This window comes from Mustela putorius, unplaced genomic scaffold, assembly GCF_011764305.1.
Source record: "Mustela putorius furo isolate JIRA1106 unplaced genomic scaffold, ASM1176430v1.1 tig00000083_pilon_pilon_pilon, whole genome shotgun sequence".
NCBI lineage: Eukaryota > Metazoa > Chordata > Mammalia > Carnivora > Mustelidae > Mustela > Mustela putorius.
In genome coordinates this window covers 31419631-31436423 of record NW_025421273.1, presented here as the reverse complement: position 1 = coordinate 31436423, position 16793 = coordinate 31419631, and the positions used below count along the sequence as shown (strand labels likewise).

The window sequence follows — 16793 nt, the reverse complement described above, 5'->3', positions numbered from 1 at the left end:
TGCCACTTTGCAAAAGGAAAACAGTTTTAAAAATACAACTTTCTTCTGGGGGAAAAAAAAAAAGCCCTACATTTATAGATAGATTGACATCTCTTACCATGATTTCTGGCAAGGTAAAAATCCTGTGGGCAACTCTGGAATATTTTAATGTTCTTAATATTGTACAGGGCACCTCAGGGCCGTGGGTCAACCCCACTGCCACCTGTTTTGAGAATCGAAGCATCATGGGTCGAGTCCTGGGAAGAAAGCTGCCAGGTCCAGCTAGTTCCTACTCCACCATTAGCCAGTCTTAAATTTGTCAGAAAAATTTCCGACCTCATTCTTCCCCAACCCTTTGAAGATGAAATTGCCTTCTAGTTGTCTGAGTTGCTGGAAGCGTCCGGAGGTCGTACTGAAGTGAAAAAAATCTTTGGTTTACAAAGGGCTATGCCAACACCGGCTTGGGTTAGTGGTATTAGAGAGACATATCTGCGTGTGATGAGGTGGATTTTTTTTTTTTAAATTAAGATTTAGTTATTTATTTTAGAGAGCAATGAAGGGAGACAGGCAGAGGGAGAGAGAGAATCTCAAACAGAGTCCCCACTGAACACGGAGCCCCATGCCAGGCTTGATCTCATGACCCTGAGATTGTGCCCTGAGCTGAAACCAAAAGTTGGATGCTTAACTGACTGAGCCACCCAGGACCCCCAAGGTAGACCATTATTAATATGACCTCGTCCCCTGACTCACCCTGGCCCCTGTCCTGTAGAAAGGAATTAAGTTATAAAACGTTGGGAGCTTGGGAGAGGGGAGGGGAGCGGATCATCTTTGTGGTCTAGGGGCATGGAGGGAAGAGAGGAAGTCATTGCAGTGAGTATGGGAAGTTAGGCTTGTAGGTATTGCTGGAGGGTTATGATTTGGGCCATCTTTAAGTTTGTTTTGAAAGATGGAAATCAGAGATTAAAATATGTTTTTAAAAATTTTTATTTATTTATTTGACAGACAGAGATCACAAGCAGGCAGAGAGAAAGAGAGAGGAGGAAGCAGGCTCCCCGCTGAGCAGAGAGCCCGACGTGGGGCTCGATCTCAGGACCCTGGGATCATGCATGACCTGAGTCGAAGGCAGAGGCTTTAACCCACTGAGCCACCCAGGTGCCCCAGAGATTAAAATATTTTTAAAAAATCTCCTATGGCTATTTGGACTGAGCTTTTTTGCATATGACCTGGTGTGCCAATACCAGTCTGGCTGTGAACTTCAAGAGCTCCAGGAGAATCAGAAGAGAAATCTTAGAAGTAATTCCTAACACATTTTTCCAGGGCTAAGTTTTGAGGATCCCAGCACAGCGATGTTTACTGTTCATGCTGGGCTGTTTGGTTCTGAGGAAAATGAGGAGGAGGGAAAGAGATGAGAGCGTTTCTCTGGTCTGTGTTCTTCGCCAAATTCATGGGAAGTCCTAACCTTTGGTACCTCAGAGTGTGCCTGTATTTGGAGACAGCACCTTGAAAGAGGAAATCAAGTTAAATAAAGCCATAAAGGTGGGCTTTAATTCAATCTGGTTGTGTCCTTAGGAGAAGAGGAAGGTAGGATGCCAGAGGAAAGGTCATGGCAGGGCACCCTGAGAAGGAGACCATCTTCCGGCAAAGGAGAGAGGCTTCAGAAGAAACCAAGCTTGCTGACATGTGGATCTTGGGCTTTCAGCCTCCACAACAGTGAGAAAATAAGTTTCTGTTGTGTAAGCCCCCCAGTCTGTGATATTTTGTTATGGCGGCCCCAGCCAATTAATAACGCCATGGTACCAATCTCATTCCGGTACTGGAAAAGTCAATCGCACCCACTGACTATAAATACAGTGTGATTCCTAAGCACCTCTGCATTTAGTACTTCCGACTCTCTTGACTATCTCCAGCCCACTTACCTCAATTCATCAGAACTTTTTGCTACGCCCCCCTGGTGTCATCTCGACTCCTTTGGCAATATTGTTTCCTTCTAGCTCGGCAGGTGGGACTCTTACTGGGTGTTCAAGGCCCAAGTCAGGGACCACCATCTCCTTGACCTTCCTCATTCACTTTGCTTTTAGTACAATACTCCTGGCTTGTCTATGGGGTATATTTTAGACCCCCAGTGAAAGCCTGAAACCACAGATAGTACCAAACCCTATATATACCATACTTCTCCTATGGGAAAGTTTCATTTATAAATTAGGCAAAGCGAGAAATGAAGAACAACAACCAGTAACAAAATGGAGAAATTATACAATATACTGAGATAAAAGTTATGCGAATGTGGTTTTTCTCTCTCTCAAAATACCTGATAGTAACTGTACTCACCCTTCTTCTCGGGATAGTGGGAGACGATGAAATGCCTACACGATGAGCTGAAGTGAGGTGACAGCTCTAGGCACCAGGACAGAGAATAAGGCTATTACTTTCTGATGCCTTGTTGGAAGGAATATCATTTGTCTCCCAACCACAGTTGACTGCAGGTAACTGAAAACTCAGAAATCGAAACCTTGGAAAAGGGGAAACTAATCTCCTACTTAAGGTTAGGAGAACACATAACCTCTGGATGCAAATGACCTGGATTGTGAATTCTAGCTCTGCTGCTTATGAGCTGTGTGACCTTGGGCAAGTTACTTAACCATTCTGAGCCTCATCTTCTTCCTTGTGTACAGGAATAGCAGTAGCCCCATTGCACAGAAGTTGAGAAGAGTAAATAAAATAATGCCTGTAAAGCTCACTGAAAATGTCCAATGTACACCATTTATTTTCTTATTTCTCAGACTTTATTATTCTTAACATTTTTCAATAATTCTTATTCTCATTTAATTTTTTTCTTGTTTCTTAAAGCTTTTATAATATCTTATCATTTCATAATAAAACAGCACTTGGGTGTTTTTATAAAAACGTAGTTTTGTTGAAAATTCTGATTATGGAAGGAACAAATACTCATTATAAAAATGTCATTAAAGACAGAAAAACAATACAGAAAAAAAAATCATTTATAGTCCTGCTCTCCAGCATCTCCTGTTAACATTTTGATGTATCACCTTCCATCTTTTTCCTATGTTTTAAATGCATGATTTGGAACGAACTCATATTAAACATATTGTTTATGTAAAGTGCTTTTTTTTCATAAGGGTAGATATTTCTGCATATTAACAAATATAGTCCGCAGCAGAGGTCCACACTGGTGACTTGTTCTGATACAGGTCATGGGTATGTTTTGATTAGTTTGCATAGTGTCAAAATTTTTTTTCAACAGCTTAAAAAGAAATCGGGATATTTTACAGAAAAATCACATTCTCCCGCTTTGGAAAATCCGAAGCTATAGCCACACGGGGCTGGCCTGCATTCCAGAAACCAAGTTACTGGCTAGAAGTGAGTACTACTTTTACCTTGCTTTCCTGGCCCATGTGGATCCCTCGTCTCCACTACCGTTTGCAATGGGCACGTGGCATTTTCTGGCTGTTTGTGAACAAATTTATTCTCCTCAGCGAGAATCAGCAATTTGAGGGCAGGGTCTACTGTGCTTTATCTTTTATCCTTGGGTCCTCCACACCTCCCACTTATAAAGCTTGTAATAATCAGGATACCTAAACGCTCTAACGGAGACACTCATTTGTGACAGTTCACGTATTCTTATTACTCTCGGAGTGCATGGAGGATTCTGAACCCCGCCGGAGCCCTGGACTGCTCCTGTCCCTCAAGAGTTCCCACAGCTGGTGCCAGGCACTGTGTAGGTGCTGAAGTGGGGGGCCAACGCCACTCCAGCTGATGATTCCTTGCACTCTCACCATTTCGCTCAACAATCCTTTGCGGGGATGAGGCGCCATTCTTCTCACCTCTCTCTGTATTTAAGAACCTTTAATCTGTCACCCCATAATAAAGCTTATTTGAAATGTTAAAAAAAAAAGTTCCCACAGCTGGACCCAGAGTGGGGGTCCCTCCACACTGGTCACTTTGAGGAATCCAAAGCTTTTCTTCCTGGGGGTGTCTTAAAAAGCTTTCCAGTAATCGGTTTGCTTCCCACTAAAATACAGCCAGACATCAAGCAGAAGATGACAGTTCTTGAATAACACCTTTCAAAAGATCTGACATTGGGAGGAGGTAAAGAAACAGAAGTCTGTCCCCATCTACCAGTGAGTGGTTGCACTTGCTTCTTTGTCTCTCTCCCTTGTCTCCTAAGCCCTGCGACACGGGGTGTTCTCTGTGAGAGTTCCCGGTGGGTGTTGGTGCTCAAATTAGAAGACGGATTTCAGGGACAGCTGAAACGCACCACCCTGAAGGTTGCCCGTGAGCCCCAACCACAAGATGTGAGCAGGCCCCTTTAATCCAACCCCAGAGCTTTGGCTTCTAAAACACGATCCTCCAAAGTTTGGACTTATATAACTTACTTGTTTATTTTTAAGCCAGCCCCATCCAAGTTGAGAACACTTAAGACTCCCTTTTGGAAAAAATTTGGAACCCAACATTATCATTAACTGAATCAGCAAGCGACGGTTCTGTCAAAATACCAAGCAGCACAGTTCTGAGGACTTTCATTGTCATGTTCCCAGCGGCATTACATGGTGCGGTGGTTTCTCTGAAAACGGGTCCTGGGGTTTTCTCTCTCTCTCTGTCTCTACCTCTCTGTTTCTGTCTCTGTCTCTCTCTTACAAAGCATGGCCCGAGTCTATGAGGGATGGAGCTTCCAGCTATGAAGAAACCGGAAGTCTGACAAGGGACTAGGTAGTCCTTGCTCTACACTCGACCACAGGGCTTCTCAAACTAGTTCAGTTGGCGGGGCCTCTGGAAGACACGGGGCTCCTTGCAGAGCATGGCAAAAACAGAAAACACGATAAGACACATACCTTTGGGTCAGATATCAGAAGCCACTGTATTAGACTTGAGACATAAGAGAACAGGTGCCAAGGGTCTGATAAAAAAGTGTATGTGAGGAAGATGTTCACTGCTATGCTATTTCTATTGGGGTGAAAACCTTGGAAACACTCTAAATCCTTAGCAGCAGGAGAATAAGTAAATAAATGACACCATTTTCAATGGATCTGTGAATGGGTCATCAAAGTCATGAAGATTCCTTGGATAGTCTTGAAGGACGTGAGGGAAGTTATAATGTGTTTCATTAGAAAAAGTGGAATATGAAGTTATAGATGAAGCATGAGGCCAATTATGTTTATTATATGGACAGAGATCCTTGGGAAATTCACAGCAATTTTAGTAGAGGTTCTCCCTCAGCATGAGGGGATGATGGGTAGTTTTTGTTTCTTTATACTTTTTAGCACTTTCAAATTTTCCCCACAATGAAGATTTACTGCTTTCATCATCATATATTTAAATGATTATAAGGTAGCCAACTTTCCTGGTGCTGACAGATTTGGGGGCACATTTTCTTTCCATGCCATTTACCTTGGCTCTTACCAGCTACCCTCATCCTTGAGTGGCTTCTCCAGTGAGGGTCTGGAGGAAAAGGCTGGGACTTAAGTTGAGGAGGGTAAGATATGCTCCCTATGTACAGAGCTACAGCAATTTCCCTTGGGACCTGGAGGTTTGTGGGCATCTCTAAGCAGCATGTGCTCCAAAAAGAGTCCCCTATACAGATTCAGAAAGTGTCATAGGTTTAAGAAGGAAACCAGGCAGAAGGTTTCTACTGACTGATCTTATGTTCAGGTGAGAAAGAGTTCTAGCAGAATGCCCTTTCCCTCTCTTTATCCCCACAGCCTCTGCTCCCCTAAAACACCCCCCACCCCGCCCCGAAAGGCGCATTGATATTTTCAAGTTTTGGTGAGGTGACCTGGTTCAAGCAAGGTGACTAAGCTATACACACTGAGCTTTAAAGGCTGTCCAGCTGAAAGAGGACTGGTTTAGTCCTTGGGTCAGCCAATTCCTTCAGCACTGTGGGTTTCCTCCATGTGTTAAATGGATGTAACATGACTCGAAGCTTCTTTTGGAGCTGCGTCCCATGACTTCATCTAGCACTGCCTATCTACATGGAGTGAAATGCTCCCTGTGGGAGCTGAAGGGTCATGTTGAAGGTGCACTGGGGCTAGGAGAGGGGAACACATCTTTTCTTAAGAGTGTGTATAGGGAAGGAGCAGAGTCTTTTAGCTACCAAATGTGACAGTAATTCCAGCCACCCACAGTTTATTGAACAATTTTCTACATTTTGGACTAGGCACCCAAGACTCTCCCCATGCTCCTTAGAGAAAACCTCACCTTCCTCCATCAGCATCCCTCCTAGTCATCTTGTTGAAGGATCGGATCCCTTTGTGGTGTTGTGGAAATAGCACCGGTCCTGAAATCAGTGGCTGTCTGGGTTGAAAATGTCATCTCTGCTCTGTTGCCCACAGGCGCTGTGGTTTCTGGCAGGTCGCTCAATCCCTCCAAGCCTCTTTGCCCATCTTTAAAATAGGAATAATAAGGCCAGCCTCATGAGGTTGTTCCTGAGTAGGTTTGCTGGATTTAGCAAATGCAAATATAGACGTCCAGTTCCATTGGAATGTTGGGTTAACAACAAATAACGTTTCATCTAGGTATTTATTATGAGTACTTTGGACATACTCCTAAAAAATCAGTTGTTGTTTCTCTGACATTCCAGTGGAACTGGGTGTCCTGTGTGGTACCTGAGAATCCTATTCTGGAGGCTGAAATAAAGGGATTTATCTGAAAGCTGCTGCCCCAGTTCGTGAGTACTCTTTGCTCTGTACCTGCTCTCCCAGGGTGGGACCCATGAGGGGATTTATTACTTCTCTCTTTCCTAGTGGGGACAGAGAGGGCGGAATAAAGACTGCTTGACCAGGCTGGTGGAGGGTGGGGAGGATGTTCAGTTAGGGGAGGCCATCTCCACAGGAAGTCCGAAAGACGAGAAGACATATAGGCTGGTATAGCTTGACTTAACAAACAGCTTTAAAGACCCTAGGGTCCTTTGGTCTTGTGTGTCTTTAACACACTCCGCTCTGTACAAGCCTGTCAGTGGAGGGGACACAGTGGAAGCAAGAGAAGCCTTGGGGATACTGACCCCAGGGAAACCCCGTCCAGGCATGACCATTCTATAGGTTTCAAAGGCCAACTGTTGTGATAGAGGGACTTTCCTGGAGGTGATTTGTACAAAGAAGGGGGTAGAAGGGACTTGGTGCCCCGGAGTCCTTACTGCAACATGGGGGAAACCCAGCAAATGAGTCTACGCCAGCCTGTCCTCATCTCTCCCATTTCCGCCCCCCCATTACCTCCCCCAAACTCGAATCCCCTAGAGCTTGAGCTCCCCCAGCTTGTGGGGTAGACACAGCAGGTGTTAGGGCCCGCCTCTGGCCTTTGTGTGCTGCTCGAGGGCCCCCAGAACCTCAGGGTATAATTTTCCTTTTCTGATCATCTGAATTCCAGGCGAAAAGCTCAGCTGTCGTAGGCTTCAGGGAATTTTTCCACCGGGATTGAAATCGGGGCCAAGAAAGCGTGGGCATGCAGAAGGCATTCTTTTCTGCTATTCAGAAGCACTCTCCCTTTAGTTAAGGCATTAGAAAATGGTGCCTTTCCCCAGAGTCCTAGATGAAAGTTTTGAATTTCATTACAGTGAGAAAACACAGAAAGGGAGACCATCACTTGCTACAGTTCTTAATCTGTGACATCCCCCCCCATATCCTTTTAAAACAAAAATCTAGAGAATATTTTAATATGTTCTTTCATATACACATTTGATATTAAGAAAACTAAAATGAATTTGAGCCATGACCAGTGGGTTGGGGGTGGAGAAGAAGAAAAGAAAAGAAGAAGAAGAATTTAAAGTGAAACATCTATCTGCTGTCCTAGCCTCAAATAAAGTCTGCTGGTCAGCTTGGTCCTTTCATTCTGAAAGACAAGATGTAACATCTGGCTATTATCTCCTAAATAGTTTTCTTTTAGCTTTACTAAAAATTTCTAAAATTTTTTATTCCTCCTAGGAAATGATATCTACAAAATTTGTGTTTGATGGGCTATACATATCTCCCTCAAACATGTGAAGATAAATATATGCTATTAAAATGTAAATATGCTAGGGGTGCCTGGGTGGCACAATCAGTTAAATGTTGGACTCTTGGTTTCATTCCAGGACGTGATCTCAGGGTGGTGAGATCGAGCCCCGTGTTGGGCTCTGCGCTCAGCATTGAGTCAACTTGAAGATTCTCTCTCTCTCTCTCTCTGCCCCTCCCCACCTCTCTCAAATAGATAAGTATATCTTTAAAGAACAATGTGAACATGCTTGTCTGTGTATCCCTTAAAACGGTCTTCCAGAAACATAGCTCCACTTGGTGAAGTTATTTGAAGCCAACTAATATCTATCACCCAGTTAGAAGTAGCCAGATTTGGGTGAGAAATTTACTCCATCTTGGGCACTGGGCTTTGCATGCATTAGCTCGTTTATCTTCTCTATGAAGAAGATATGGGTCCCTTTAACAGATTAAAAAAACTGAGACTGAGAGAAGCATATGTCATATGACTAGTAAGTGAAAGTCGGATTCAAACCAGAGCAGTCCAAGTTCTGGGTCCATGCAATCATCTCTGTCTCTCACCTCTTCAGAAAAAAAAAAAAAAAGAAAAGAAAAAAGAAAAATAAAAAAACCCCACATAGATATTGATACTACCACTTGCCAGGAAAAAAGCAGTTCATTCAGTTCTAAATGGTAAGCATGTCCTTCCAGTAACTTCTGATGCATTGCATGCAGTTCCCAACTTGCAGAGGGGTTGGATTCCAAAAGTTGATTTAAAAGCAATTTCCTTGTCCCCCTCCTCTGTGCTCCAGACACTTTGTACACACCTCTCCTGTTACACTCAGCACATTGTCTCTTAGCTGCTTATATATCTCTTCTGGACGGGGCTCCTGCTCAAGGGCACACACTGTGGCTTATATCTCCTTTGGTATTCCCAGCACCCAGCACGATGCCCAGCCCAGGGAGACGCGAAGTGTACACACGTTGTATTAAATTACAAGTCATTTATTTGGAACTCAGCACACATTTCCCAAAAGAAATGCATGACAAATGGGAGTGGAAGCGTTATGTTTCCAACCAGCCCACAAAAGTTTATTTAAACTTTCTTGTAGTCTACCCAGAGTACTAATAAGTAATTTGCAACCGTGGGTGGGACAAGAGGTGGTAGGTGGGGAAAAAGATAGAAATCTTCCTCCCCCTCTCTTGAGTCAGATTGAGATGAAATTTCACGTGGGTCAGAATTCATCTTTGACTCCTCCTAAACTGTCCTTTTTTTTTTATACCTCTCCCATTTGTGGGTGTCACTGCCTTGAGGCTTCCTATTTAATACTCAACTGTGGTCTCTTGATCAGGTCTTCCTGCTCTTTCCACAAATAGCCTACTTGCCCCCCTCACTGGTCAAAATTCCTGTTTCCTGAGTGCAGCTGAGCTGAATTGATTTTCAGCAGAAAACACTATGCTTGAGTAAATTCTTGCTAATGTGTCAATGACTGCCCAATGCTAGGCATATGACTGTTTATAGCTCAGTAGTTAAAATAGATTGCAGAATTTTGAGATAGACCTAGATTTGAATCTTTCTTCTACCCCTACATTCTATGGTCTAGCTAGGGCAATTTAACTTCTCTAAGCCTCAGTTTTTCTTTTCTGTAAAATGGGAATAATCATGATTATACAGGAAGCCAACACTTTTATGACATTTATCAGTGTTAAAGCACATATTGGGCACAGTTATAAGAACTTCTTCATTGATTCACTTTGTCTTCACAAATACCCCATGAGGTAGGCGCACTTATTATTAGTGGTTTTTTGAAAGAGATTTCTAATGGTAAATTATTTGTTCCTGTCTTCCTTCTTCCAATAAGGCTTGGAGGCAAAATCCTACATTGATAGTCTTCTGGATGGAAGAGGATAGTAATTCCCGGGAGGAGCTTATTCAAGGCAAAGAGAATGGGGGCTGCTGCCAGATCACCCGTGGCTGAAAATTCACCCAGAGAGTCCATTCCCTTATGTGTGATTCCTATTTCCACAGCTTCTTGTCTTCTTCTGCCTCTGAATGTGCCGAATCTGCAAGTGGTCCAAGTTTTTTTTTTTTTTTTTGTATCCCCTTTCTTTCTTTTTTAATTTTTTCACACAGCCCATGGCAGCTGCAAGGTGGTGGGGGCCAGGCGGATAGCAGCAGCTGCTTGTATGTATGGGACCTCTGTAGTCTTTCTTTGTGAGTCAGGGGCTGTCTGTATATATCACAAGCCACCACCTGGCGAGACATTTCGTTCCATCTAGGTTGTTTAAATGTTTCCTGGATGATATCATAAATGCAAAAGGACGGGAGGAACTTCAAGATGGTGAGTTCCAGCCCCTCACTGCCCTCCAGCCGTGCACGGAAACATTTGAGGGAGATTTTGTCCTGTAGCTTAGCAGACAGCCTTGCATCTGCTGTCCAGTTCTTACCGTTTACCAGATGTAGAGATTTTAAAGCCATGGGGGGATGCATTTGCCCTTAAGTATTGGGGTGAGCAGGGGGCAAGCTCATCCCTGGAGATCCTCTTTGTGGGTATCCTTCTGATTAAGTAACTTCACTTCTCTGGGTCAAACCCGGTGGGTGGGTGGCACCATCTCTGGTGCCTCCTGAGCTGAGGACTCTCTGTTTCCCTGAAAAACTCGAGACACAAGACTGTTCATCCTTTCTGATACCAACCTAGAGAGGGATGGTCCATCATGACCCTTGTAAGCCTATTCAAAGGCTTCCTTATCCTTAAAACTGAACAATTTCCCCTATGCTAACTAAACATTTCTTGTAATTTGAGGGGTTTTTGTTGTTGCTGTTACTAGGACTTCTAAAAACATGGATAGACTTCTACCCTATGTTCTTACTGCAGTGATAAAATTGTTATATCTATAGCAACACATCTATTTTAACCTACATGATTAGTTCTATTTTTTTTTAAAGATTTGATTTATTTATTTGAAAGACAGAGATCACAAGTAGGCAGAGAGTCGGGAAGAGGGAGATGAAGGGAAGCAGGCTCCTTCCTGAGCAGAGAGCCTGATGCAGGGCTAGATCCCAGGACCCTGGGATCATGACCTGAGCTGAAGACAGAGGCTTTAATGCACTGAGGCACCAAGGCACCCCGATTAGTTCTATTTTTATATGACATTTATATTTAAGAGCTACTTCACATACACCATTTTGTTTGAACCTTGAACTAGAAATAGGAAGGGAAACTATACTCATTTCTATATAAGAAGAGAGATTCAGGATGAATAAACCTAAATACCTTTAATAATATCTCATCTTATGGTTACTAAGAGGAAGAGTCAGGACCCAAAACTTGGATTCTGTTGACTCCAAGTCTAGTGTTCAGGCCATGAGAGCACATGCAAATTAGACCCAGCACCACCACCCAACATACCAACTCACCGCGCTTGAGTTTCTGCAGTGTCGCGTATACTTTACTAGGTGCTTTGCATGCAACATCTCAAATCTTTGCAGCAACCATGCAAGAGAAGTATTATCATATTCAGTTGAGAGATGGAAAACCATAAAAACGAAGTTCAGAGAATTTAAGTATTAAGTAGTTGCCTGATGGCTAATGTGTGTTGAAAGCAAAATTCAAACCCAAGCTCATTCTTTTGACAGTGCTGCCTTTCACTTAAATATGTATTACCTGAAATGAGACCCAATATAGTTTAATTTTTGGACTGTTTTAGGCCATGTGAATAATTGTCTCCTGAAAGTACAGTTAAGAGAAAGTCCTAATGGGCTGAATCCTATTCAGCCAACTCAAACCTCACTTAATTACATGTCATATAATTTTTAAAATTCTCCTGCCATGCACCATTCTATTAGTTGGACTGTCTTTTCTAGATTTCCCATTTTTTCAAAAATATTTTTTATTGCCTTTTTTTTCCCACTAGGCCCTTCTTAAAATGTCTCTTATTCAATTTTAAGAGATTGATATTTAACATGAGCACAATCTTTTTGGAACTCGTATGATGGCCTGTAGAAGCACAGGATTCTAGCTTACATCCTCTTTCCCAAATTCCAGATTCTACATCCCAGGACCATTTTACATTTCTTTGTACATTTTACACTTTCATGCTAATTTTACCTAGCTAAACTCTGTGTACTTTTTTTAAGATTTTATTTATATATTTGACAGAGAGAGAGAGAGATCACAAGTAGGCAGAGAAGCAGGCAGAGAGAGAGAGGGAGATGCAGGCTCTCTGCTGAGCAGAGAGCCCGATGCGGGGCTCGATCCCAGGACTCTAAGATCATGACTTGAGCTGAAGGCAGAGGCTTAACCCACTGAGCCACCAAGGTGCCCCACCTCTGTGTATTTTTACATCTGTGTGATTCATTGTCTTTTCTTCAGCATTCTATCTTCATCTATAAAACCAGAATAATGGGGTGCCTGGGTGGCTCAGTCGGTTAATTGGCTGCCTTTGGCTCAGGTTATGATCCCAGGGTCCTGGGATTGAGTCCTACATCAGGCTCCTTGCCCAGCAGGAAGCCTGCTTCTCCGTCTCCCTGTGTCGCTGCTCATGTGCACCTCCCCTCTCTCTCTCTCCCTGTCAAATAAATAAATAAATAAAATCTTAAAAAAAAAAAAAAACCAAAACAGAATAATGATTCCTGTCCTGTTTGCATCTCATTGTTCTGGTGATAATCAAACCATGTATAGAGAAAGCACTTGGAAAAGTATCAAGAATGATGAAGGGAGATGAATATAGTATATTTTGCTTTTGAAAAACCTCTGTCATGTAAATGGAGCTAAATAATCAGGATTGGGCAGTGAGGTGGAGATTTAGATGTTCTGGATTTACTTATTAGTTATATTATATATATATATATACACACACACACACAAAATATATAAAAATAACTTGTTACTAAATCTTTTTAAAAGAGAGAGTTTATGTGCATATTTTAAAGTATTGTGATCCAACATGGATGAGGGTTGCTTAAATACAACATTTGTGCCCCCCCCCCACCCACCGAAGCTTCTGTGCTTATCCCCCACCCCCACCTGCCTGGTTTCTTTGCCTACACAGTTCTGGCTATTGTCCTACAAAACCCACACCTTTGGGTGTTGTTAAGGACTCTCTGTTAACCTTCTCTTTAGACATTCCCACATTTTCCAGTATAAAAACACATTTTAAAAGTGTTAACTCTTTTTGTGCAGGTCCATGATGGGAATGAACTTCTGGTGTTTGCTGACCCAGAAAATACTCAGTGAGAAAAGGACATTCCAAATACAGTAAAACTTTTAAGTGGATTTGTATTTAATTGATCACAACTGCATCCAAATGGTTTTGGGAAATACACAAACACATCTGAGACATTATGCCATGTTTATATACACTCAAGTACATATTTGTCAAATGAATGCATGAATATGCATGAGTAAGAAGAGAATAAAAATTTGCAGACACTGCTTGTGATAGATGTGGATTTGTATCCCTAGTCATAACTCCATTCCCCAACTCCTGCCCTAGGGGCCAGAACTCAGAGTTTTGAAACCACTTGTATGGTTTCCCTAATACCCAGCATAGAGTAAGCACTCAAGAATTGTGTCCTGAATGTCCATAGGGATGAATGGATGAATACAACTTGTCTCCCAATTAGATTACAAGAGAAGAGTAGCTATATCATAGACTGTTCCCAGCTGAGCCCAACATTGTGCTGAAAGTACCCTTGCTTTCAATAAACAACTAACTTGATTAGTATCCCCTACTGACATTACTGGAAGGGGTTGTTAGAAAGGAAGGGACTAAAATTTAAAATATCTAGAGGGAACGTACATGTTTTTGATTTCAGAAAACTTGTGTTCTTCTGCAAAGGTAAGTAGAGAAAGTGTGGAGTCATGAAAACACTAGGTGATGGGAAAGAACTCAAGGAAGGAGCAGTGCTGTTAACCCTAAGGGAAGGAGAGTGGTTAGTGGGATAGAAACCTCACCCTTTGAAGCATGCCTTAGTCTTCTGCTGAGTAATCTAAGGCCTCAACAGAGAGCAGGCAATGTGACCAGATCACAGTTGGGAGGAGTGAGACGGCAGAGGGGATGGTTAGCTCATTATACCTTGAAGTGGAAGTGGCAAAGAGCAGTTGACTTACTCATAAATCATCAGCAAGAGCATCTTCAAAATTTTACAGGCAACGTGACAAAGAGATTCTATTCGAGGAATCACTCACCTCAGCAACTCTGGGCAGAGCAGTCCAATCATCTTGAAGAGAAACTCTTAACATTAGTTCTTCTTGGAGGCTCCAATGTCATGAAGCACTGTGGAAAGAGATGGTCACTTGCACTCCGAGTTTGGTGGCCACTTCACCTTCCAGCAAAGGAAGTGAAAGTGTCAAAATGAAGAGGAAGAAAGCCAACAACATTCTCTCTAGGGGGGAAAAGTGCAGACACAGGCTTTTTTTTTTTTTTTTTTTTTTTTTTTTTTTGGGAGGGGTAGAGAGTTCAAAAGTGCTCTGATTATAGATGTTATCTATAAAGACAAACAAGAAATAATCGTTCTTATTTCTTGTTTTTCCTTAGCCGCTCCTGAGATCAGAGGCCTGATTTTTATAGAAGAGCCTGGAAAACAAATTACCAAAGGAAGAAAAGGAGAGGAATGATGATTCAACTGCTTTAGGTTAATTTGATTTTTTTCATGTTTCATGGCTGCCTTGATGTTCTTGACCTCAGTTATTTCTGCTGAATGGAAATCACTGGGTCAACTGGACTCCTCCAAGTCTAGACAGGGCTTTTTAATCGTAGTTTGGTCCAGATTCCCAGTTTTGTAGCTGTAAAAGTACAATGATGTTACCCACCATATCACAGGTACCTCTGACCCATAATTTCATACTCCCCAGGACTCAACAGTCTCCAGGTTAACCTCTTGAACAGAGGTTCAACCCAGGTGCAACACACCTGTGATCTTCTTAGTCTTTCCATCCGTCTTTCTTCATCAAGAGGTGTGTCAGCCTGATAGGACATTTAGGCTGGAGTGAGGGGTCTGGATGGGATCTGTTGGCTTTGGCAGTTGGATTTGACTCTAATGCAGTCTGGCTGGGCACCCTGAGATGGGCAGCAGACAGTGTGCTGTCTAAAATATGCATGCTCTAGCCTGACTGCCTCAGATGTCCTAGTCCTGTCACCTAATAACTATGTGACATTGTCACATACTTAACCCTTTTTTTGTCTCAGTTTTTTCATCTGTAAAACAAGGATAATGGTACTTCTTCCCTATGACTATTTGAAGATAAAGTAGATTAATATATGTGAAATGCCTAGAACCATGCTGGATAGATGATAGACACTTGGGAAAGGCTATTATTATTATTATATGTATATTATGATTTCTTCTTCATCTGTAGAAAAACAGCCATGCCACAGGACTGTAAACTGAAGTGACATTGAATATATGATTAATTGAAGAAAAGGGATGAATGAATTAACTGTGTGCTCTTAGGTAAGACACCCCACTTTCCTGGCTCTTTCTAGCTCCTTTAAGTAATCTCATGCAGTTCATGGACTAATTACCCTTGCCATAAGGCAACAAAGTGTCCGGGTTCATCCCAGGCTTTGTGGCTTTAGCCTAGAAGTTCCCATGTCCTGGAAAACCCCTGGTACATGTAGACTGGGATAGTGGTTGCCCTGGGTCTCTGTTTCCCTTCTTATGTTCCAGGGTCACTAAAGATCAATCTCTTGGGCTTTAAGGTGCCTTGTTCTATATCCCTCACCCCACACTATATCATCTGGTATTACTTCAGCTGAGATGGCTCATTTCTATTCTGTGGGATCTATTACCCTCCAGCTGAAGAACCCACACTTGATCACACAGGTATCATATAGTGATCATATAGTAGTGGCAGTTTCCCACAGGAGAGAGTGGATGGACATGGTACAAGGCCTTGTGAGGCTCAGAATGGGCACAGTGTCACTCCTGCCTCATTATGTTGGTCAAAGCAAGCCACAAGCCCTAACCAGATTCAAAAACTGGAGAAATAGGCCCTGCCTCTTGATAATGTGAACACAGATACAAGGAAAGTAGTAAATGCAGACACTTTTGCCAACCATAATCATCCAGAGCTTTATTTGGTACTCCAGTTGGTACAACATGGTGGCAGATCAGGACAAGGGAGAGAGTAGAAGACTTCTCTCTTTTCAATAGACTCTGGCACGCTGTGAGAGAGACAGGTGGCTCTGTTTAAACTGCCTCAGTTCTGGGAACAAAGGCTTGATTTGAGAGAGAAGCTTGTGAGGAAGAGGCTAGGAATTGCTATCAGACTCAACTTAGATTTCATTGAAGTTAGGTGTGGTGGTGTGTGATTTGCCTGCACTCGCATTCCTTCTACTCTGGAAATCATCATTTTCCCAGAAGACAGCTTTTCTATCAACTCCTTCCCAGAAAGCAGAGCAGAACTTCTCTTCCCATTCCTCCCCCACTATAGACTTGTAGTACAAGTGAGAACAAACTTATGTTGTTTTAAGCCTCTGGAATTTGGAGTGGTTTGTCACTGCATCATTAACGACCCTATCCTGACTAATAAAGTAATGAAATACCAGTCCTGAGGGACATTGTGTAAAGAAGAGGTTTTTTAGTAAATATGTTTGGGGATGATGAGAAACTGCCAATTTTCTTTTGGTATTTGTTCTCTCTTTCTGCATTTTGGTGATAAAACTCTCTGAATTTTGGCCTGAGATTTGGATACCAAACTAGAGACTGTATCTCTTAGCTTCCTTTGATCTGGTTGTGTCCACTTGCCTGAATTTAGATGAGTGGGAATTAAGTACATATGTTGTGTGTAAACTTTCACACTATCTCCTTAAAGAGGAAACATCTTGCTCTGGACTCTCTCTACTCTGTCT

At 42.5% G+C, this 16793-nt stretch overlaps 1 protein-coding gene across 1 annotated transcript in view; it reads right to left on the bottom strand.

The window, feature by feature from the left end:
• RBPJ (recombination signal binding protein for immunoglobulin kappa J region) overlaps positions 1-14244 on the bottom strand; it is a 216405-nt gene extending 202161 nt beyond the window's left edge. The window contains exon 1 of the mRNA XM_004762654.3: positions 14129-14244. Within this exon, the coding sequence (XP_004762711.1) occupies positions 14129-14160 (32 nt within the window). The 5' untranslated portion in view covers positions 14161-14244. The remainder of the gene's footprint in view (positions 1-14128) is intronic.
• Between the last annotated feature and the right edge of the window lie 2549 nt (positions 14245-16793).